At 41.3% G+C, this 25086-nt stretch overlaps 1 protein-coding gene across 1 annotated transcript in view; it reads right to left on the bottom strand.

Moving 5' to 3' along the window:
- Positions 1–16702, bottom strand: part of LOC307131036 (cytochrome P450 2G1-like) — a 118212-nt gene extending 101510 nt beyond the window's left edge. The window contains exons 1-5 of the mRNA XM_079824435.1: positions 16461–16702; positions 14445–14607; positions 14206–14355; positions 12693–12853; positions 12422–12598 (exon numbers count right to left, since the gene is read on the bottom strand). Coding sequence (XP_079680561.1) covers positions 12422–12598; positions 12693–12853; positions 14206–14355; positions 14445–14607; positions 16461–16631 — 822 coding nt within the window. The 5' untranslated portion in view covers positions 16632–16702. The remainder of the gene's footprint in view (positions 1–12421; positions 12599–12692; positions 12854–14205; positions 14356–14444; positions 14608–16460) is intronic.
- Positions 16703–25086: the final 8384 nt, after the last annotated feature.

Consider the following 25086-nt stretch of genomic DNA (forward strand, 5'->3'; position numbering starts at 1 on the left):
AGGATTGGTTTGCAGCGATCGACCTGAAGGACGCTGATTTCATGTCTCGATTCTCCCTTGACACAGACCGTTTCTACACTTTGCTTTCGACGGACGGGCATGTCAGTACAAAGTCCTGCCCCTCGGGCTGTCCCTGTCGCCCCATGACTTCACGAAAGTCGCGGAGGCGGCCATTGCTCCCATGAGAGAGCGTGGTGTTCATCTTCTCAACTATCTCGACGACTGGCTGATTCTTGCCCAGTCGTGGGAACAGTTGTGCGAACACAGGGACATGGTGCTTCGGCACCTCAGCCGGTTGGGTCTTCGGGTCAACTGGGAGAAGAGCAAACTCTGTCCCATACAGAGGATCTCTTTTCTCGGGATGGAAATCGACTCGGTTGCCATGACAGCGCGCCTCACCGAGGTGTTGAGCTGCTTGAGTCGGTGTTGAGCTGCTTGAATACGTTCAAACGCAGTACAGTAGTTCCACTGAAATAATTTCAGAGGCTCCTGGGGCATATGGCAGCAGCAGCCGCAGTAACGCCGCTAGGGCTGCTCCATATGAGACCGCTTCAACACTGGCTACACGACCGAGTCCCGAGATGGGCGTGGCACAGCGGGTCCCTCCGTGTCCAAGTGACACCGAGATGCCGCCAAACCTTCAGCCCGTGGTCGGACCCTTCATTTCTACGGGCAGGAGTGCCTCTAGAACAAGTGTCCAGGCATTCTGTTGTCTCCACGGATGCCTCATCCACGTGCTGGGGTGCCACGTACAACGGGCTTGCAGTATCGGGTCTGTGGACGGGGCCCCAACTGCAATGGCATATCAATTGCTTGGAGTTGCTGGCGGTTCATCTTGCTCTCAGCCACCTCAAAGGGTCGCTCAAAGACAAGCACGTTCTGATCCGGACGGACAGCACTGCGGCCGTTGCGTACATCATCAAACAGGGTGGTCTACGCTCCCGCCGCATGTCCCAACTCGCCCGCCATCTCCTTCTGTGGAGTCCGAAGCATCTGAGGTCCCTTCGTGCCATCCACATTCCGGGCCCGCTCAATCGTGCGGCCGACGAGCTGTCACGGTTGCCCGTGCTGCCCGGGGAGTGGAGACTCCACCCCCAGGTGGTCCAGCTGATTTGGAGTCGCTTGGGGCCACACAGATCGATCTGTTTGCCGCCCCGACACGACCCACTGCCAGTGGTACTATTCCCTGCCCGGGGGAACCCTCGGCACGGATGCCCTGGCACACAGCTGGCCCCGGGGCCTACGCAAATATGCGTTCCCCCCCAGTGAGCCTTCTTGCACAGACACGGTGAAGGTCAGGGAGGACGAGGAGCAGCTCCTCTTGGTAGCTCCGTACTGGCCCAACAGGACTTGGTTCCCGGAACTAGTGCTCCTCGCAACAGCACCTCCTTGGCCCATTCCTCTGAGGAAGGACCTCCTGACTCAGAGACGCGGCACCCTGTGGCACCCGCGTCCGGACCTCTGGAAACTCCATGTCTGGTCCTTGGACGGGATGCGGAGGTTCTAGGTGACCTACCACAAGCGGTAGTTTGTCCCCATCACTTCCGCCAGAGCCCCCTCTACGAGACGGCTATATGCGTTGAAGTGGAACCTGTTCGTCGACTGGTGCTCTTCTCACCGAGAAGACCCCCGAAAGTGTTCGGTCAGATCTGTGCTCTCTTTTCTTCAAGACGGGTTGGAGCGAAAGCTGTCTCCCTGCTGTCTCCCTCCACCCTCAAGGTGTATGTTGCCGCTATTGCGCAATCATTACCTGGTTAATGGTTAATTCATTAGGCAAGCACGATCTGATCGTCAGGTTCCTGGGGGGGGCGAGGAGATTAAATCCGCCTCGTCCTCCCTTTATACCCTCTTGGGACTTGACTCTGGTGCTGACGCACTTCAGAGGGCGCCCTTTGAGCCTTTACAGTCAGCGGAGCTTAAGATCTTGTCTCTAAAGACAATACTCCTGATTGCATTGGCCTCAGTTAAGAGGGTAGGGGACCTGCAGGCATTTTCGGTCGACGAATCGTGCCTGGGATTCGGGCCAGGTGACTCTCAGGTAACCCTGAGACCCCGGCCTGGATATGCGCCAAGGTTCCCACTACTCCCTTCCGGGACCAAGTGGTGAGCCTGCAAGCGCTGCCTTCGGAGGAGGCAGACCCAGCCCTGGCTTTTCTCTGTCCAGTTCGCGCCCCTATGTTGACGGAACGCAAAGCTCAGGACCTCAGAGCAGCTCTTCATCTGTTACGGAGAACAGCAGAAGGGAAAGGCTGTCTCCAAGCTGAAGATGGCCCACTGGATAGTGGACGCCATCGTCTTGGCTTATGAAGCCCAAGACGTGCCCTGCCCGCTCGGGTTAAGAGCCCACTCCACTAGGGGTGTTGCTTCTTCCTGGGCGCTGGCTCGTGGCGCCTCGCTGACAGATATTTGTAGAGCTGCGGGCTGGGCGACACCTAACACGTTCGCTAGGTTTTATAGCCTACGTGTAGAACCGGTGGCTTCTCGTGTGTCTCTTCTCGCTTCCCATAGTCAGCAGCTGAAGTGCCCATTCTAAGTGTCGGCTTGCTGCGCCATTCCCTTCCCCATGGAACGGATACGTGCGCTTATTTTCTCCAGTCGAGTTCCCCAGGATTGGCGAACCCTGTTGAGTCCTCCGCACCCCTCGGCAGTCGGATGTGGCGGAGCGTCTGACGCCAGGTCTGGCACTTGTATGCATTGGTGGAACTTGTGTCGGACTGGGGTCCGTATTTTGTGACCCCTACGGCGGTCCCATACGTGTATTCTCCACGGTACAGCTCCCTACGGTGAGCTCGTGTCTTTCCCATGGCAGAGTTCCTCTGCCGTCTCAGTTCGGTGTCGTCCCCCGCCTGTATAGGCCGGGGCCACCTCTGGGACTTCCGTATGTTGTGCTGCCCACGGCTAGCCCATACGTGTTCTCTCCACATGGTAACTCCCTCCGGGCATGATGTGGCTCCCGCAGAGTCCTTCGGGCATGCTTTCCCAGCGTTATCCAATAAGTCTGCTGAATGGGTCTTGCGGAACAGCAGTGTGACTCTCCCTGCGTGAATTTCCCCGCCCGCATCAGAACGGGGTCTGAGGGGCTCTCGCTGGGCGCTGGAAGTGGTAGTAACTGTGGCGTTTTCCATAGGGATCCCAATTCATCGGTAATACCGACGTACGTCGTAGTGACCGACTGAAAGGGAACGTCTCGGTTACATATGGTAACCCTCGATCCCTTAAGGAGGGAACAGAGATGTACGTCCCGTCGCCACAGTTCCTTACCATCACTGCATGGCCGAGTCACTAGTTCGGCTCCTCAGTGAAAAACGTCAGTGCGATGCTCTCGCTTCCTGTTTATACCCGCGGCGCGGGGCGGAGCGCGAGATGCAAATCTCGCACGCCAATGGCCCATTGGCCTGTTCCCTAAATCTCAAAGCTGATAGGGGCTCTAAAGTGATCCCAATTCGTCGGTAATACAGACGAACGTCTCCGTTCCCTCCTTCAGGGAACGAGGGTTACCATACGTAACCGAGACGTTATATATATATATAATTAACTTGTTGCAGTTATATATAACTGCAACAAGTTAATTACAGCATGTATATAATAATAATAATGAAAATGATAATGATATATTCAAAAAACAAACCATATAAAGTGCATGAGACATCAATAAAAAAATTTAAAAAAAAGAATATATATATATATATATATTCATATATTTACAATTTAGTTTTTTGTTATTGTTTAGGTGGAGGCTTTAAAATAAGCCCTTTAGGTTTTTTGCCTCTCCCTGCACAGTATATGGATTGTACTTTTTTATTGTGTATATTTTATATTTGTGCAAATAAACTAAAACCTAAACCAGTTATTTGGTGGAACTACATAAATGGGAAATGGTACGTCTTTGTGTTTTTGACTCCCGTTCAGCTCTGGAAGGCTCTAGTCTAGGGCCACCAAACCTGCCAAACCTACGATTGGTGTACTTCACCATATGTGATAATCTTTCCTAGAAATCATGCAACAATTTCTGAGATTTTTTTTTTTACAATTAATGCTTTAATATTCTTTTATTCAAATTAAATTTCTATAAGACATTTGTTTTGCAGCCAAAAAAGACATGCCAGTATGAACTTTTCAAACATTTATTATGAACACGAGGAACAGACAACATTATGAACACGGGGAACAGATTGAAAATTGCGATCGGCTGGTGGAGGGTGACGGGCTGGCAGGGGTTGGCCTGGCCGGCCTCTTTCTCTTTCTCGGGACGAGAGCCTTTGGGGACCACGGGGTGGTGTCCTCTCCCTCAGCGGCTGCCTCAAATAGGCGGCGGTGCTCGGTGCTCTAAATTGAGGGAGTAGAAGTGGTCGGCCACGGAGGTGTCATAGCACATGAACTGGGACACCTTGTGCCGGTCCCCAGGGTTGTGCGTGTTCTTGGCTTGTGCGGATAGAGAGGAAAGCATAGTTAGAAACAAACACACGCACCCCAGAAACTCTAAAACTCTAAAACTCGGGAACCCCAAACTGTAAGTTTGGGCCCATCCCAGCCCATGCCTCCTGAAAATATTGATTAAGATTCTTGCATGAGCTGGGCTTTGACGTAAAGAAAAAAAGGTGGGGTCAGACCATTCCCCCCCCCCCCCCCCCCCCCATTTAGGGCCTCAGCTCCAGCAACCCCGTCATCCACCCATATTCCTCCTCGCTCAGTGCCAGCTGGGCCGCCCCGAAGGCCTGGTTCATCTTGTGGGAAGATATCTGCGGAAACAGAGACAAAGCGAGCAGTGTAAGAGAGAGAGAGAAGAACGTAGCAGAGAGAGAGAGAGATAAAACCATTCACGTTTATGACATAGCAGCCATCCCTGGATGTTTCCCTGGCCGCCTTGACCTCCCGAATGGTCATATTCTGGAAGACCCCACCGCAATGCCGTAGATGCAGGCGAGGTATGCGGTGAGGTGTCCATAGAATGACCACTGGTCAGTCCTCTCTGGCGATTGTCGGAGGCGGGCTGCGTGAAAAGAGGGAGAAGCGTCAAGCGTGTGTGTGTGTGTGTAGTGGAGGTCGGAGAGATGAGAGGAGTCAAAAACTTACCCAGGATCTCAGGGATGGCGGCCTTTGCCTTGGCCAGGCACTGGCAGAGAGTGGTCTTCGGGATGAGGTGGCCCTTCTTGCCTGCTTGACCCTCACCTCAAGCATAACCACTCTCCGCCGGACGGAGCGGATCATGTTCCGAATCTCGCGGTTCAGTCCCACCATAACTGGCATAGGGCTATCCTGGCAGCACTCGTCTCATTGGAACCGTCTATTCAAGCTCTACACAAGAATTCCGAGTTTCAGGACGATCCGCCGCGTCCCCGCGGAGACTTTCGACAAAAACCACACGGCTTGTTTCAAAATGGCAGTCCCCATTGGAAATTTAAATTTTCGGCCAACTTTGGCTCATTACTCTGCAACACGAAGCCCAATCGAGCTCAATTTTATGTTGAAAACTCCCCTCTGTCCCACGACCTGAACGTGATAGTCGCGGGCCCCTGGGGCGCCCCCTGGCATATCGCAACTTTTGTACTTTCGTGGGGCCTAGCTCCTAATCAAGAGGGGTGGGTTCGTTCGATGTGGGGCAGTGGGCCCTTTCCAACGAGACCCCACACGAGCCTAGGGGTCCCTGCGTTACCGAGATATACATTTTTAAAGTTTGGCCAGAAAAAGGGCCCTTCTGAGATGGGCACACTTTCCCAGCGTTATCCAATAGTCACACTAAGTGGGTCTTGCAGAAAACAGCAGTGTCGGACCTTCCCTGCTTCAGCCCTGTATCCTGCTCCAGCATAGGAGCACTCCAGCGAGCTCTAGCAGGGCGCTGGAAGGGCCAGCATCTCCGGCGTGTTGGTAGGGATCCCAATTCGTCGGTCAGTTCTGACGTACGTCGAACGTGACCGACTGAAAGGGAACATCCCGGTTACGTATGTAACCTCATTCCCTGAAGGAGGGAAAGGAGACGTACGTCCCGTCGTCAGCTGCTGTGCTTCCGCTGAAGGGCTGAGTCACTTCTTCTGCTACTCAGTTGGTAAAGCAATATGCGGTATTTCACTTCCGTGTTTATACCCGCGGTGCGGGGCGGTGCGTGGACCGCATGCCAATACGGATTGGCTCGTTTATAATACACTCGAAGTAGATTGGTCTCTGAAGACAGATCCCAATTTGTCGGTCAGTTCCGACGTACGTCTCCGTCCCCTCCTTCAGGGAACGAGGGTTACATACATAACCGAGAAGTTATCTTTACGATTGATTAAGCATTGATATTTGGTTTACCAGGCAATTGCCAATGTGTTGAAAAGTCATTGATTTAGAGTTGACTGGGAAACGACCTGTTGTTGAAAAGTCATCGACATATAGTTGACCAGGAAATATGATTGAAAATGCATCGGTGCTGGGTTGGGAACACGGACGACACCAGTGAGTGAGAGAAGCCGGCATTTTCTCAGCATCTTCGGATGGAAATGAGTGAAAGATGGTTTAAGGTAAGTAAAGACAAAAAATTAAGTCAATAACAATTTTTTTTGTATAAGAGTATTTTGAGATTTATTTGAAGGCGGAAAAAGAAAAAAAAAGAGCTTTAAATGGAAGTATGGAAGTAACGGCCTCTTTTATTGAACTGAAGAGACACTTTTGATATAGCGGGTTTTTATGTCTTATTTATATGCGTCATATACAGTACACTGTGGGCTATCAACAGATTCACATTTTAATTAATTATTTATCTTCGCGATAAACCAGAATGTAAAGAATACTTTCACTTAAGGAAATGAAATGGCAATATGTAATAAAGGTTGTAATAATTGTTAAAATTAATGTTTTGCATGTAATATTTCAGACTTGATGAGCTTCGTGTGTTAATCTTGCCCGCGCCGAGAGTAACCGTCACTGCTGTGCGAGGAGGCGCACAGTTGGGCGCACGATCAGAGGGAAATACGGTTTATGATAAGTAAAGTAAAAAAATTCCCCGTTGTTATCAGTTGTTTTTGAAACCATGTTTGCTTTCTTGTAGATGTAACGTTACCAAGCCAGAGACCTATGAGTGCTTCATTCTTTTGAGTTTGTGAGTTTAGTTTTAGAAAATAAATGTTTCTGTTGTCTCCTCCCTGATTACTTCAAATTTGTATGCAACAACAGTATGACTACTTGTGCACGTTTTATTTAAATCATTAATGTCCATGTTATTCATTGCAGAACTCAAACCAACTTTGGAGAAGTTGAGAATTGAGCATTTAAAAAATATCTTAACTTGTGTTCCAAAGATTAACACAACTCTTATGCTTTTGGAATTACATGAGGGTAAATTATGACATTATTACAAATTATGTATTGTGCCTGTATTTTCTGTTTTAGATGCTCTTACACAGCGATGGACAGCCGCCATCACCCAATTTACTTTTGCCCACACTCTAAAAAGAGATGTGTTAAAAATGACACATGTTGTGTTAGTTTTAACACATGTAGTGAGTGTGCTCAGGGACAACACATGTTGTGTCAAATTTAACACAATAAATGTGTAAGTCATTTTAACACACAAATTGTGTCAGGTAATCACATACTCAGATGTAATTTTAAAAATAAAGTGAAACTAAATTATTAAGCATTTAATCAATAGTCGAGTACAGAACGCATGTGCACACAAAGTACAATGTTTCAAACTCTATGACTCTATAAACTCAATTATTCACACTTCAACACCACATCGATGCTGCTTTTGAGAAAAGATCATGAAGAGATAACAGTTGACAGAGTTTGCGCTTAGAATTAAATTAAAATGTAGCAACTGATAAAACATTCTATATAAATAACTTTTATTTACTCAGGCCTGTTTGTTTGAGAACATAAACACTGCATACAATGCACAATGATGGTGTGTGTCGTGCTTTATAATATGATGTGTTGAGAACAACACAACCAGATGTGTTAAAAATTGACACATGTTGTGTCAGTTTTAACACATGTAGTGTGTGTGCTCAGGGACAACACATTTTGTGTAGATTTTAACACATGTAGTGTGTGTGCTCAGGGACAACACATGTTGTGTAGATTTTAACACATGTAGTGTGTGTGCTCAGGGACAACACATGTTGTGTAGATTTTAACACATATTGTGTGTGTGTTCTCAGGGACAACACATGTTGTGTAGATTTGAACACATGTAGTGTGTGTGCTCAGGGACAACACATGTTGTGTCAGTTTTAACACATGTAGTGTGTGTGCTCAGGGACAACACATGTTGCGTAAAATTTAACACACAACCTGTGTCGTTTTCTTTAACACATCTCTGTGTTACCTGTAACTCAACTAATGTGTTATTCCTCTTACACAGAAGTGTGTTGAAACCTTTTACACAATAATGTGTTATAGTTACACAACGTGTGTCAGATGTGTGTTTCATGTGACTGTATGTGTGTATTTGCCAGAGTTACTTCGTGTTTGGATGAACACTGACACGTATTGGTAACTTGTGTTTAGTCCATTGACGTTTAATAAAGAGTGTTTGACTGTTTATTGTATTACCTGGATGTTTTAGACATCATGAATCTACACACACCAGCTCTTATTGAGATGAACAGAGGTTTAGATGTTTAGATGTTCATTGAATGTTTTATCTGAAGTCACCAGAATCGTGATCAGTGGCTCCTTTATTTGAGCTCTTGACCCTTTACTTGTCTTTTAATTCTCCTCTTTCAGCTATAACTGCATTTTAATCAAATATGTTTGTTATGGCATGAAAACACGATCAGAAGTTTCTTGATCAAGTGATAATCTCAAGATCTGATCCAGTTTATGTGTAAATGGATGGTACACATTTACTTTATTTGTATGCTGTTAGCTATAAAAGTTTTGTGAAAATACTCCATGATGTCCAGTAATACAGAATGAATTCTTAAAAAATAAAAAATTCGATGTTTTCAGAAAGTTTAGAGCTGCAGCAGATACTCGTCAAACACACATATCAAGAATCAGATCATGAATCGCAACAATGGTGACAAACGCTTCCTCCTGCAGTGCATGCTGGGAGTCATGGATGAGTTTTGTACTATGGTGACTCCCAGAATGCATTGCGGGATGAAGCTTTTGGTTTGTCACCATTATTGAGATTCATGAGTTGATTCTTGATATGTGTGTGTGCCTGTATGACACCATAGACTAGAACATCCTATGTGCACTGTGTATCTAAAAACAAATGTGCAGATAATGACAACAATAACATTAAAAAAATTATTAATAACTGAAAACATTTTTTACAGTAAAATTTCACATATCAAACACTTGCTGAGTACAGCAAATGTATGCGATGATAACATTATCATCTGATCATAGTTTTCTCATGGTTATTTCTGCTGCTTCAAATGTGTTTAATAAACACACAATCACAGCAAAAAGAGAAAAACTGATGTGAAAGAGTCAAGAGCTCAAATAAAGGAGCCACTAATCACGATTCTGGTGACTTCAGATGAAACATCCACTGAATCATCAACACAAATCCTGTTCAACTCAATAAGAGCTTCTGTCTGACAGAAATAAAGTCAGTCTGGTCAGTGATAACAAGTGAAAAGCGGTGAAAGCATTTGAAAAAGACATTGAAAAAGAGGCATGATGTGATTGGCTGCCAAAACACCCACTGACGTTCTATCCAGAGTAACATTTAACACACATTGTGTGTTATATCTACACAACATGTGTCAAAATTGCATCAACACACTCAGTGTGTTGTTTTTTAACACATCTCTTTTTAGAGTGTACGTTATCAGCATATGTTAAAGCAGATTTATATAAATAAAGAGATATCTCTTGTCTCTGTGAGAATATGCGCCGAAAGCTTGTCAGATTTTACGTTCACTTTCAGTAGTGAATAATTGACCAGGTTTGAGACTCCACCGACTCTCGCGCACATTGCGTTTTTGTGTGATATCCACTGACTCGCCTTCATGATTTAAAACGAAAAAGAAAAAAAATCTATATTGCGCCGTGAAAATTGCTCTCGTTTCCCTCTGTACACTGCATGAACTATGAGGAAGATGTCTCCTTCCACTTCTGTCTTTATTTCTATTCTCATCTCTGTGGGCAGTTGATGTTAAGTTAAAATGACCTCGTTACATTGTGATGCAATATGTTATTCCATTTGGAAAGATATTTCATTTACGCTACTATAGTTGCAGCTTGAAGTCGCGCTGGTATTAAAAAATATTTTGAAGGTATTAAAAAAGGTAGTAAAAGGTATTAAATTCAAATTAAGAAGTTCTGTATATACCCTGATAAAATAGTTAACCCATCAAAGCCAGTTTTTATTAAATGCTGAGACTCTTACTAACAGCCAGCACATCGTATGAGTAAACTATTTTATTTTTATTTCACTTTTATATCATTTTTGTATACATGTATATTTCTGGAATTTTGATGGGGGCGGCGCCCCAGCGCCCTCTATTGACCAGCCGCCACTGTTTAAAATATTGAACTGATTAAAATTCCTGTGATCATTTAACCATAATCAATCATGCAATATTTCATTAATTTTATTTAATGCTGTCATAAAATACACCACATTTTATTCCTGTGCTCTAATCCAAATCTTTGGGATGTGGTACTTTGTGTGAGGAGCTGTATTAGAGTGATATTTAAAGTTGTATGTGAATATTTATGACAGTATAACGCAGTTTAACTTGGCTTAAAAAGAAGCAAAGAAGAAGCTGTTGTTTGTGCATGTGGAGTCCACCTGTGATTGAACTGCTTGCTGTTGAACTCACTCAGTAAATGATCAATTTTTAATTCTCAGACTTATCTCTCCCAAGTTATTACAGGAACAGATCCAAATTCAGACTTTTATTCAGCGATATTTATTTCCTTCCTCACTACTGATTGTAAAAACACGGTCAAATAACAAACAAAAACCGAAAAAAGTAAAGTAAAATATCCTAATTTAAATAAAGTGCAAAACACTTTAAGAGAAATTTTCCTTAAATGTTTTACAGAATTTTTTTTTTTTTTTCATATTTCCTGAATCAATTCAAATGACTGGCAGCAACAGAATATTAAACACTAACAGATCTCTCAAGAGCTCAGCATCTTTACTTATTAGAATCTAGTTCGACTTTATTTATTTCTGTGTTTGCTGTAGTTGGGCTCTCGACCCTTGACTTAACGTTTGTTTTTCATTTACTGCTTTAACTGTCAATTTCTACACATTTGTTAGGGCAATCAAAAATGCAAGTGAAATGCAAGATCATGTGGGTCACGCGATCATATCGTAATCAGCACAGCATGATTGCATGAGAAATTACAACTAACATTGAACAATTTATTTACAGATTAGATTCTGGTATCAGTGAATCAGGCCACTAAATGATGTCATCTGATAAGAGATTCTCTTTAACAAACATGAATCAGAGACACACAGTTAAAGCAGCCAAAGAAAAACATGTTAAGGGTCAAAAGCCCAAATAAAGCAAACACTAATCACCATAATGGTGACATCAAACATTATTATTTTCAATAAAACATAATCATCTAAACCTCTGTTAATACTCAATAAGAGCTTTTGTATGAAATAAATAACATCTGCACTGTAATAAGTGAAGATGCTGAGATCTTGAAAGATCTGTTAGTGTTTAATGTTCTTTTGGGTTTTTGTTGTGCTGAAAAATAGAGCCTTTGCGGCCAGTCATTGGTGAGCAGAGAATCATTGATGGTATGCTGCATATTGCTTGATTTAAGAGGCAGCAATTGTGTAGTCGCTGATGCAGACACATTTAAATGAACATGTATGTAGTTAACTGCAAGAAACTCACTTTCTTTTCTCGATTTGTTTTTACAGCGTATAAGGCTCAGGTTTGGCTCAGTTTTGAGGTTTCTGGTTAACTTAAGGCTGAGAATTGGTACCAATACTAAAACCTATTCAGGCCCAGTGCAGGGCCGGTTATGGGTTAATAATTGGCTGAGTAATGGTAAATGGACTGCATTTATACAGCGATTTCAATAGACCCATGGTCATCCAAAGCGCTTTACATATTGCCTCACATTCACCCATTCATACACCGACGGCGGTGTCAGCCATGCAAGGCGCCATCCAGCTCGTCGGGAGCTGATGGGGTTAGGTGTCTTGCTCATGGACACCTCGACACTTGGTCAGGTGGAACCGGGGATTGAACCACCAAACTTCCGGTTTGTAGACAACCTACATGAACCACTGAGCCAATTACGCCCCAATAATTGGCAGTTATGGCCCATATGTGGCCCTTGTCTTTAATCTAGATATGTGCCACTCCAGGACCGTCATTCTTTGGGGCATGTGGGCCGTGTGAAAAGGGGCTGTGTGGGCCAGAAAACAATTGCTATGTGGGATGTAGATAGAAGAGATAAGAGAAGAGGAATGACCAGTTCCAAGTTTTACAATTTCTTTTGGTACCTGTTTTAATCTTACAAGGAAGCAGTCAATGAAGTCCTTTGGGTCATTTAAATCCAAATTCTGTTCATGCTCCTTGATTTTTGTTATAATGAAGGCTTTGATGTCATCTACCTCTCTAAACATGGCATGATGGCTACCAGGCAAAAACTGCATTAGTTTAGGGAAGATGTTGTTCAGCTGTTGGGGTTGAGAAGACAGTTAAGAAGACATTAACACAGGAAATGTTCAGTTTAATGGAACAGAATGCAGTGGTTTTGAAACATCTGCTTACCTGGCCCCAAGGGCTGCTGAAAAAGCGCAGGAGTCTGGAGAGGATCTGGAGCAAGTGCAAGAAGTTTTTGTCTTCATAATCAAAGCGCTGCCCAAACACCAGAGAACAGATCACATTGGACACAGCCCGGCTCAGGAAGAAGTTTGGTTCGACTGGTGTTGCTAAAGGAGAAAAACTCTCACAGCTGTGAGTGCAGAACCCACAATGCATACCACCTCACTAATAGTGAACTTCCCAGCAGGCACAGTACGTCAATGTGACGTCAGAAAGACGTTGGACTCCAACGTCAGTCAGACGTCATATTTTGAAATCGGGTTGACGTCAGACGTCATATTTTGAAATCGGGTTGACGTCTAAACCCAACATTTGTTTGACGTCAAGCTCCAACGTCAGACAGACGTTTAATTTTGGTTTGAATAAGCGCCGCACTGTAAAAAAAAGAATTAAAAAAAAAATTTAAAGAATTTTTTTTTTTTTTAAAAAAAGGTTAAAATGTGTGGCAGCACATTAAATCTCTGTAGATCTCAGCAGAGGAGGAATAAACAACTCCACAAACAGCATTACCAGCTTCACACATTACTAAGGTTTTGTTGTTGATGTTTTATTGAAAATAACAGTTTAGTTTGACAGCACCATTATGGTGATCTGTGTTTACTTTAGTTAGGTAGTTTGACTTGACTTTTTAACATTAGTTTTTCTCTGTCTGCTGCAACTGTGTTTGTTATGGCAAGAAATGCAAGAGAAAATGTGATCAGATTATATTGTCTTACTTGATGATAAAGATGTGATCATCATATAGTGATCTATTTCACTGATGCCACCCAGAATCTAATCTTTTGATACTTGATCATTTTGTATTATTAATTATAGCAAGCCTGTAAAACATTTTGATCTCCAGTATCTATTAGAATCACTCAGACATCAATAATCATCATATGATTTTCAACAATATTGATATGCTTAATGCCACAATGCATTCTGGAAGCCGGAAGCCATAGACTAGTTTTGTATGAAGCACCCTGAATGCATTGCAGCATGAAGCATGTGACTGTTATTGAGATTCATACGCTGATTCTTTAATGACTGTGTGTATTTTTTTGGTGCACAACCTCACTGAACACTGCTGGATAATCACAGGACTATTACAATCAATAATGAGAAATTAATAACATGATATCTAAACAAATAACAGACTCTGAATATGATCAGTGAATCAAACACTACATGATGATTATATCTTTATCATCATCAAATAGCTGACATGATCTGAACTCAATTTCTCTTGCAGTTCTTGCCATAACAAACCCAGTTACAGCAACAAGAGAATAAATAATGTTAAAAGATCAAGAGTCAAACTGCCCACCTAAAGCAAACATGGCTGACCATAATGGTAACTGAATTGTCAACAAAACATTAACATCTAAACCTCTGTTAATTCTCAATAAGAACTTCTGTAGATGCCTGGATCTGTAGATGACAGAAATAAAGAAAAAAAAATATTCTCTTCCCTCACATTTGGTTTCTTCAAAACTCTTCAGCAAATGCCTGCTCTCTTCTTGAATCCATTGTTCCATTCGTTTGCGTCCCATTCCAAAATCCCTCAGTGTAGTGAGAGTGAACCGTCTCAGTTGAAGCCAACGATCTCCATTACTGATGGCCAAACCTACAAACATTTTAGAGAGATCTAAATCTAGACTGAACTACATTAAACTGACAACATCTGTCTTTAACCAAAGATAAACAGTATCTCACCGTAGCCTCTCAGAAGCCTGTGCAGAAAGGGAATCGGTGCTCTGCCTTTGAAGTCTTCTGCATGGTCCACTAGAGCCTCTTTCACTGTATCATAGCCGACCAGAACCACCGTTCTTTGCAGTCCGAGGTACACCGTCATCACAGGCCCATAGGTTTTACTCCACTGTTGGGAGAGTAGAATTCACACACCAGTGTGAACTCATTGGGTGTTTCTGAGCAATTACATTATATGTAATTTGCTGAACTAAAACCAATGTTCCACAAACAACAATGGCACAGCTTTATTCACCAAAGTCTGCATTGTGATGGACTGGTGCACAGCAAAATCCCCAGTGTTAAATTAACACTACTCAGTGTACATATGTGTCCACACTACAGGGTGTTAAAAGTAACACTTAAGAAGTGTTAAAGTTAATGAGATAATTAAGTGATTAATTAAGTAATGATTGACCATTAGTGATGAGAAACACAAGAACTACAACTGACTTCAGCCACAACTTTAGATGAAATCAACTGAAGATAAAAGAAGACATTAAATCTCTGAAGATCTCAGCAGAGGAGGATTAAACAACTCCACAAACAGCATTACCAGCTTCACACATTACTAACCAGACTGACTTTATTTCTGTCAGACGTCTACAGAAGCTCTTATTGAGAATTACTTTTTTGTTTATTTTGTGTTGAAACTTTTTTGTGTTGAAACCATCATGGTGATCAGTGTTTTCTTTAGTTGGGCAGTTTGATGACATTTTAATGTTAGTGTTTCTGTGGTTGCTGTAACTGAGTTTGCAATGGCAAGAAAAGCAAGAGTAAACACAATCAGATACTGTTGACTGCTCAGTGATAAGAATATGATCATTGTATAGTGATTTAAATCACTGATTAACTTTGTTTTTACTGTGATTCCAGGAAAGATCCAGATCGGTTTTATGCAATAAAGCTGAATATGTTTTAAAGCAGATTGTACACTAATCACTTCTAACTCCTGCGAGAGCAACTCACACACAGACATCAAGAATCAGCCTATGAATCTCAACAATGGTGACATGCTTCATGCCGCAATGCATTCTGGGAGCCATGGATGAGTTTTGCATGATGCACCCAGAATGCATTGCAGCATGAAGCATGTCACCATTGTTGAGATTCATAGGCTGATTCTTGATTTCTATGTGTGAGTAAACCTCGCAGGAGTTAGAAGTGCTTATTGTGTAATGTGTTATTAAACCGGAACACAAGACTTATGTACGTTTTAAACATTGATCAGTTTATCTGATGAAAACACTGCTGGATCTCCTGCTGTAGAGTCACAAGGATACTATAATCAATGACTCTCAGGAGATCAGCAAATAAGGCACCATATGATGATAACAATTGTATCACCAACAACAAGCCAATATCATCTGTCATCAACTTGTCATCATCAATTTTCTCTTGCTGTTCTCACTGTAACAAACAGTTACAGCAGACAGAAAGAAAAAATGCTGACAAGTCAAGGGTCAAGAACCCAACTAAAGCAACACTGATCACCATAATGGTGGCGTCAAACAAAACTATTATTTTCAATAAATCATCAACATCTAAACCTCAATAAGAGCTTCTGTAGACGGCTGACAGAAATAAAGTAAATCTGGTTAGTAATGTGTGAAGCTGGTAATGCTGTTTGTGGAGTTGTTTAATCCTCCTCTGCTGAGATCTTCAGAGATTTAATGTCTTCTTTTATCTTCAGTGGATTGCATCTAAAGTTGTGGCTGAAGTCAGTTGTAGTTCTTGTGTTTCTCATCACTAATGGTCAATCATAACTTAATTAATCACTTAATTATCTCATTAACTTTAACACTTCTTAAGTGTTACTTTTAACACCCTGTAGTGTGGACACATATGTACACTGAGGAGTGTTAATTTAACACTGGGGATTTTGCTGTGTGGTAAACATCTGCACAATATCCAAATGCAATGACCTTACAATAAGTGTTAATATTTGAAGGATAACATTCAGAAAAACATATTCCTTCTTACCTTCATAAAGCTTTTAAATGGTGCACGCTTGTCCATTATTGGCAAGTTTCCAATCAGTGGCAGCGCCAGTGGCCCCGGGGGCAAAGAAAGTCCACTCGCCTTCCTCTTCCATCTGACCAGCATCAACACAGCCAAGAACAAAACCAACACCAATGAGCTAGAGAGTTCCATCCCTCTTCTCCAAAATGTTCTCTACAGCCCAGTTTATATCTTTCTATGTCTTTCTCTCGGTTACATGTTGTATATAAAGTGGGACGGACCAATAAGAGGTGGTTCCTGTATGAGTGGGACAGAGGTAAGGCATGTGATCAAATACCTGCTTGTGCACTTTAACCAGAGAGCCCACTAGCTCTTTCTCATTGGTTGCTTATGATGTGCTTTTTTGTTTGTTTACCTTTTCTGGCCATCTGATGACCTTTTCCTACTGATTCAGCATTATCAGCACTCCTGCAATGCTACACTTCAACATACACATGCTTAACCAACACCACAGCAAAATCCTCAGTATTAAATGAATACTGCTGGTGTTTATATGAGTCCACTATAAGGCCCTGTCCACACGGAGATGTGTTTAGTTGTATATAGGGTTGCCACCTTCAGTGTGGCAAAATAGGGGACACCCATTCACGAGTACCCCCCCCCCAAAAAAACAAACAAACAAACAAACAAAACAACGACAACAACAAAACCCTAAAAAACAATTGCATAAATAACAGAAATAAAGAATACGTCATGAAATGATTATTTCAACATTGAAAACTTAATAATAAACCATAAGAAAACATGAGATCAAGTATGTGAACTTGCAACTCTTTAGTAGCCTATTTGGTGCACTTTAAAGGGATAGTTCACCCAAAATGAGAATTCTGTCATCATTTACTCGCCCTCATGATGTTCCAAACCTGTATGAGTTTCTTTGTTCTGCTGAAGGCAAAAGAAGATATTTTGAAAAAAGTTTGTAACCAGGCTGCTTTGGGGGCACCATTGACCTCCATAGTAATCTTCCTATGTGTTCAACATAATAAAGAAATGTATACATTTTTGGAACAACTTGAGGGTGAGTAAATGATGACAGAATTTTCATTTTTGTGTGAACTGTCCATTTAAGCAGTCATTCTGAACAAGTAATCACTTTTTTTAGTTTCAAAAATGATTTTTATTTTATTAATTTACTTAAATTATGACTATATTATCATGTAATTATTTGTACTATTTTTATCAAACATTTTTTTAAATGTCATAAACTTTATGACAGGATTATTTATTATGTATGATTAATATAGCCTAGCTAAATTATACATTAATAATAACATTTATTAGACTATAATCTATTAATTATTCTGTCTAAAAAATAACAATTCTGTCTGCCAAGCTCTCATAATGTATTGAATATTATATTAATATATTATCCATTAACCCTTTAAGACCTAAGGGTATTTTTACAATTAATTTTCCGCCTGGTGTTATTTACTAAAAAAGCTTGTAAAACATCAACCCTGTTGTGCACAGACAATTGACACACCTCTTTTTTTTCAAGACAAGTTGCACTGTCAGTATATTTGTGTTGCATTGAAGTCACCTGAATGTAAAATAAGTTATGGGACCATAAAGACAAATGAAAACATAAAACGGAAATTGAATCACTCAAATATTTATTGAAAACACACACAAATAAATAAAAGCTAACCATATTTCCTCTGGAAAACAGTTTGTTCAAGTCTTTGGAGTCCTGGAACTCAGGAATAAACATGATAACTTATACAGAACCAAAACTATTTACATTTTTCCAAAAAAAGTCCAGGCGCTTTTGGCCTCTTTGGATTTTGGATATTTACTGGTGCCAAGCCTCAAAACAGTTCCTATCAGGAACTTCTCCTCAAACTTTCTTCTCAAACTTTCTCCACAAAACTGCAGCGCGTCTCTCTCTCTATCTCCTCAACACTAGCCGTGCGTCTCTCTCTCTATCCACAATAACAGAGCTGTGGTTCATGCGTAATGACGCACACCAACGTGGATCAGCCTGTCATTGGTCAAACCCTCATCCAAAATGGCAGCTAGCATCGCGCTAGCGGCAAAAATGACGGAAAATGTATAAATTATGGACATCAAGTGGATATATCTTGGATGTAAGCGTTTTGATTTATTGCTGAACAACTCCAAAAAGATGCACATGTTCCAGGCTGGATAGAAAACCTTATGTAAAGGCTACAAAGACACCAAAGGCACCCCTGTGATGGCTAGCTCGTTAGCTTTCTGCTGGAAAAAAACGGTAGGAAAATCGATAAAAGTTTCATGAAATAATTTAGATATTTATCGGAGGTGCCGTGTGACGTCGTGGGCGATGCCGTCGGGCTCTGAGGGTTAAAAAAAAAACAATAGGCCTATACCTTTAGAAGCACGAATGTGTGTCACATAGACCGGTCTGAGACACTGAAATGCTTCTCATAAAGTGTGCAGTTCGCCGGAGGTTCATCATGTGTTACTGGACAGACCCATTGATACCTTTTTGATATTCAGCTCTACATCTGGAGATCCTCTTACATTGAAACGGTGGACGCAGCGCGAGCTCGACATGTTTTTAAAAAACCGCGCAAGTGCAGGCTACATACAGGCACACGGCACAGAGCATGTTCTCTAGACTCCGCCGCTATGGCAACAAAGAAGCTAAAACGCAATCACTTACAAATGAGCTCCTGTACTACTTATTGTGAAATTGATTTCTTTATATTTGCTATCAATATTCTCCACAATACAAAATCCGTATGTGTTTATTGAACTATGTGTGGACCTGTGTAAAATACGGGACAAATCGCGTCCCGTATTGGTTTGATACGGGACGCATCATTTTGCTTGTAAATACGGGACGATTCCATATTTTACGGGACGGGTGGCAACCCTAGTTGTATACGTTAAAATTTTAAACCATATCAGCGTTTTGTCCACACGGATCTGATGTTTTGGGAGCATGAAACCGATGTTTTTTTAAATGTAGTCCCAGAGTGGATAAATCTGAAAACGACACCCTTGCATTTTTGTGTGTACAGCCAATCCGCATATTTTGTGATATATATGTCATCACACCACGTCCCGCGCAGGAAAGGATAGAAAGGGATACAACTACGGCACTGGGCATGCGCACATCAATATTGCATAATTTAATTCCTGTATTTGCATTATTGTAAGGGTAGGTTTAGGGTTGGGGTAGGTGTAGGCGTTGATAAAATACATCTGGTAAGTAGAACATTTATTTATTGTTATTTTATTGTGAGATTTCGCCTCACTTCCTACCATTGCTGTACCTACCCCTTCTAGCCACAACTCTTCTTCTCTGTTTTTAGTTTATTTCTGTGGCAGAATTACAGTGCCACACATTGGCCTGGCATGTATACTACATCGTTTCGAGTCGTTTTCATTGCTCTCGTGTGTACGCTGATATTTCTTTAAATGAGGGGGAAAAAAAGATTGGATGGGGAAAGCTCTGGCTTTGTGTGGACGGGGCATAAATCTCTGAAGATCTCAGCAGAGGAGGTTTAAACAACTCCATAAACAGCATTACCAACTTCACGTATTCAGCATTCTTCAGCATTCAACTTCAGCATTACTAACGTATTACTAAAATGTATTGTACAGGGTCCAATCCTGCTCCTGGAGGGCCACAGCCCTGCAAAGTTTAGCTCCAACCCTAATCAAACACATGTGAACAAGCTAATCAAGATCTTACATGCATACTAGAAACCAGGCAACCATACGAGGCAGGTGTGTTGAGACAAGTTGGAGTTAAACTCTGCAGGACAGTGGCCCTCCAGGACCGAGTTTGGACACCCCTGGGCGGGTGGATAGCTGGATCATTTAAAACAGTGAGGCCAGTGACGGGCACCATGACACATCTTCTGAAAGAGTGTATGAAGTGTGGTTGATGGTTGTGTATGAGAATACCGTGAACTGCTCATCTCACCCGAGAAGACTCCGGCGCTGACTGATTAATTTTTTTTTATTATTGAAACAAATGATTCCAATCACTGATTCCAGCATACTCCAAAGCTTGGTATTTTTGTTGTGAGTAATCAAGCATGAAGTATTTCAGCTCCCTCTGCTGATTCCACTGTTTCAAGAGGTTAAGGGCTTCGGTTATTGCAGCAGTCGTCTCAGTTTCACAGATAAACTGATAGGTTTGTATCCAACATTTGTCCGAAACAACAAGAAGAAACAAGGGCAATTAATTTTTGGTGGTTCTATAAGTAGCATCAAGGAGGACCATGTCTCCATAATGCTTAAGTAACTTCTGTTGTTGTACATTCTGATGAATAAACAAGAAAGTTTCTTGTGATGATGTCATCTCCTGTGTCGTTATCCTCCAAAGAGTCTGGAAATCCTTGTTCTTCAATCTTCCTTTCAAACTTCAAAACTCTCTGATTGATGTTGTTCTCTGTACATTTCCAAAAAAAAAAGAAAAAACTTTGTTCAGACACTGATGAACACCTGCTGTTATCACTGAAGGAAAGAGAAACATGAACAGAAAAAAGTTGATTTCATCAACTGAAGATAAAAGAAGACATTAAATCTCTGAAGATCTCAGCAGAGGGGGATTAAACAACTCCACAAACAGCATTACCAGCTTCACACATTACTAACCAGACTGACTTTATTTCTGTCAGACGTCTACAGAAGCTCTTATTGAGAATTGACAGATGTTGTATATTGTTTCATTTGAAGTTACGATTATGATGATCAGTTTGCTTTAGTTGGGCTCTTGAACCTTGACATAATAACATTAGTTTTTCTCTCGCTGCTGTAACTGTGTTTCAAATACATTTGTTAAAGCATGCAAAACGGAAAGAAAATGTAAACAGGTGATATTGACTATTTATTAATGGTCTGGTTCACCGAGCTCCTTCAGAGTCTAATAGATGGTGTTTTTATATATTTTTTTATGGTATCACAATAATTTTACAGCATAAGATACCAGACATTTGAAAGACATGAAAACAGTTTGAGACAAAACATTTTGAACATCAGAGTCATTCAGACTCACATAGATATCAAGAATCGGCGTATGAATCTCAACAATGGTGACAATCAAAAGCTTAATTCTGCAACGCATGCTGGGTACCGGCATTGTACAAAACTCGTCCATGTCTACCAGCATGCATTGCGGCATGAATAAATTATTCTGCTGAATAGCCTGGTTATTCTCTTTAATTCTTACTATTTACCTTTATTTTTGTTTTTTGTTTTGACTTTTAGTAGTATTTTGTGATGTTCAGGGTTGATCTGTTCATCTTTTTTGTTGATTGTCACCATTGTTAAGATTCATATGCTGATTCTTGATATCTGTGTGCGTCTAAACATTTTTCTCCCTGTAATGTATTTCAAAATCAAAATTCAGAATGCCTGAGCTGTGGCAGGAAAGTATTGTTGGTGAATATTATTTGTTAATATTTTTGGTCAGTGATGAGGTTAGTCAAACATTTTACTTCATGACAATTTTTGTTTGTGGCTTCTTTTGATTTGAACAGATTATGTGTTTTGTTGACACTGTAAATAAAACAAAACACAAACTCACATAAAAAGTCAAGAGTTAAACTGCCCAACTAAAGGAAACACTTGGTGACCACATATTTTCAATAAAACCAACATCTAAACCTCTGTTAATTCTCAATAAGAGCTTCTATAGATGTCTTTCAGGGTTGGAGCCAAACTCTGCAGGACAGCAACTCACTAGGACTGAACTTACCTGTCAATTGTTTAATTGTACCCTTTTAAGGACCAATTGTGTACTTTTAAAGGTACAGTTATACGTTTTGTTCCCCAAGGAACAAAATTGTACCTCCACTGTACCTTTTTTTCTGAGAGTGCAGTTTTAAGAACCCCTAAGAGCCTCTGATTGGCAGACCTAAGGGCTCTCCCTGGGTGATGTTCAATCAGCGGGTCAGAGAGGTATTCAGGTGCTAATCCATGTAATGATTTAAAAACCAGTAGCAGTACTTTAAAATTGATTCTGTGGCGTACAGGCTACCAATGAAAGGAACGAAGAACGGGCACACATTTGCGAGCTCCCTTCAGAACTCTGGCAGCTACATTTAGAACTATTTGAAGGCGGTTTAAAACTTTAAGGAAGATTGACCAATCCACAAATAGAGAGAGTTACAATAGTCAAGCCTAGTGGTGATAAAAGCATGGATAACTCTTTCAAAGTTATTAAAAGAGAGAAAGGACTTTGTTTTTACCAGGACTCATGATTGATAAAAGCTTGACTTTACAACTTGATTTACTTGCCTATCAAGCTTTAAAGCGCTATCAAGTAAAACACCCACAAATTTCACATATGGCTTAACATGGGGCACTAAAACATTCAGATTTAAGTTTGGAATTTTTTGGGCTTCAGATGGGGTAAAAACCACCACCACCTCTGTTTTATTCTCATTAAGTCTTAAAAAATGTAAGGACATCCATGCTTTAATATCTCCAAGGCAAGCAATCACAGGGTCTAAACCATTCATATGTTTCAATGAGAAATAAATGTGTGTGTCGTCTGCATAACAATGGTAGCTAATACCATACTTTCGCAAGATAGAACCTAGTGGAAGCATATAAAGAGAAAATAAAACGGGAGCTAAAATAGAGCCTTGGGGGACACCACAGGTCAGAGGGACCGAACCAGAGTGAAATTGCCCAATATTGACAGAGAAACTCCTGTTTGAAAAATAAGATCGAAACCAGCAAAAGAACATTGTGGTCTATAGTATCAAAAGCAGCGCTCAAGTCTAAAAATAACCAGTGCTACAGAATCTCCAGAGTCGGTGGCTATTAGGACTTCATTTAATACTTTTAAAAGAGTGGCCTCGGTAGAATGTAACTTCCTAAAGCCAGATTGAAACATATTAAAAAAATTATATTCAACCAGAAAATTTTGCCGTTGGTGAGGAACAACTTTCTCAAAAAGTTTAGATAAAAAAGAAAGATTAGAAATCGGTCTAAAATTAGATAAATTAGAAGTCTAAATTCGGCCTAAAGTCTAGGTTGTACCGAGGCATGTTTTAGATAGTCAGGAACAAATCCTAACTCAAGGCATTTATTAATATGGGCCCGTATTTATCAAGCTTCTCAAAGTGCTATTTTAGTCTTAAGTGCTGAGAATTCATGAAATTTACTCCTAACTTTCATACTTAAAAGTCCCATGGCATTTTTCTATTATTTTATAATGTTTCCTGAGGTGTACTTATATTGTTAGTATGATTTTTTACATCATAATTTAGAAATAAAAGGCATTTTTTCTATACTGATATTTGCCCTCTGGTTGAATGCCCTGTTTCAAGGGGCGTGTCTGCTGCGAGACTTCAGTAAAAACGGCCACTGTTTTGATTGGCGGACATCTTTGCATTTGAAATGAGTATCAGATCTTGTAGCGGAGGGGGCGTGGTTTAACGAGGTCTACGAGGCACGAGCAGGCACTAGCCTGCTGCCAGAGAGACGGATGATCCTGAGTTCACTTCTCATCAGTTCTCTCAGCACGTCTCAGTTCAGTGAACTGTTGTAGTTACTAGCATATACTTCAGGTTATTTGTTTATTTTTAGTCGGAGGGATTGTCACTCATGTCAGAAAGTTAGTAAATTTTGTAAATTATGGATCAGCACTGACTCGAGACGCGAACCGTTTAGAACGATTCAGTCCGATTTGGTGAACTGGTTCGACCGGTTCACTAAAAAGAACCGGTTCAAAAGAAAGATTTGTTCGCTAACCGGACATCACTATTGTACCAGAGACGGAGCGATTGTTAACAAAGTTATTTATAGTAACTACTGAGTTATGAGAGCGCTGTCAGCGCAAGTTTATTTTGTTTGTATCTGAGAGTTCTGAATAAACACGAGTCCCAGTCATTCCGAGTCCGTCTTCCTCCTTATTCTACCAACTTTGTAACACATATGTACCATTACAGCTGTCGAGATGAACGAGTTACGAGTAAGTGTTGATTATAGCATTATTTTTAGATATTTTCCTATCATATGAAAAGCGTCAGTGACGCGCATTGAGTACACAGCGCAAACAAAGACACAACAGCAGTAATCGAATGTAATCCAGTTTATTGTGGGGCTAGGCTGGCTAGCCTGGATACCATGGGCGTCCCTTCTGAACTCTTCTAAACTTCTGTCCAGCCCCCCTAAAAAAAATTGTGATTAACCTTTCAAACATATGAAACTGGCGGGAGGCTTCGGCTTCTTCCCGTCTTTTAATCAGCGTTAATCCGCGTGTTCTTCAGTCTGCTTTGGTGGCGAATAGAGCGCATGTCAGAAGCGCATGTTGATCTGAGCCTCATTGGTATGTCATCGCTCGTCAATGTCAACATATTTGAGAAAACCAATCAAATAAGTAGGCGGGCTTTATGCTCACACACAAGCTACTGAGGCTGAGTGCGAATTTTAGCAGGACTCGACGTCAAGTGAGTTATATGCAAGTAGCTAAACTAAACATTTCATATTTGACAGCTGCTTCTTTAAGTCAGAAATGTTAAACAAATTACAAAAATATTCAGCCAAAATTAATAAACTTTTGTCTAATTTTGCCATTTTGATTTGAAATAGGCCTATGTAATGTCAATTATTATTTAATTAACAAACAAGAAATATT

Source organism: Gobio gobio (assembly GCF_949357685.1).
Source record: "Gobio gobio genome assembly, chromosome: 8".
Lineage (NCBI taxonomy): Eukaryota > Metazoa > Chordata > Actinopteri > Cypriniformes > Gobionidae > Gobio > Gobio gobio.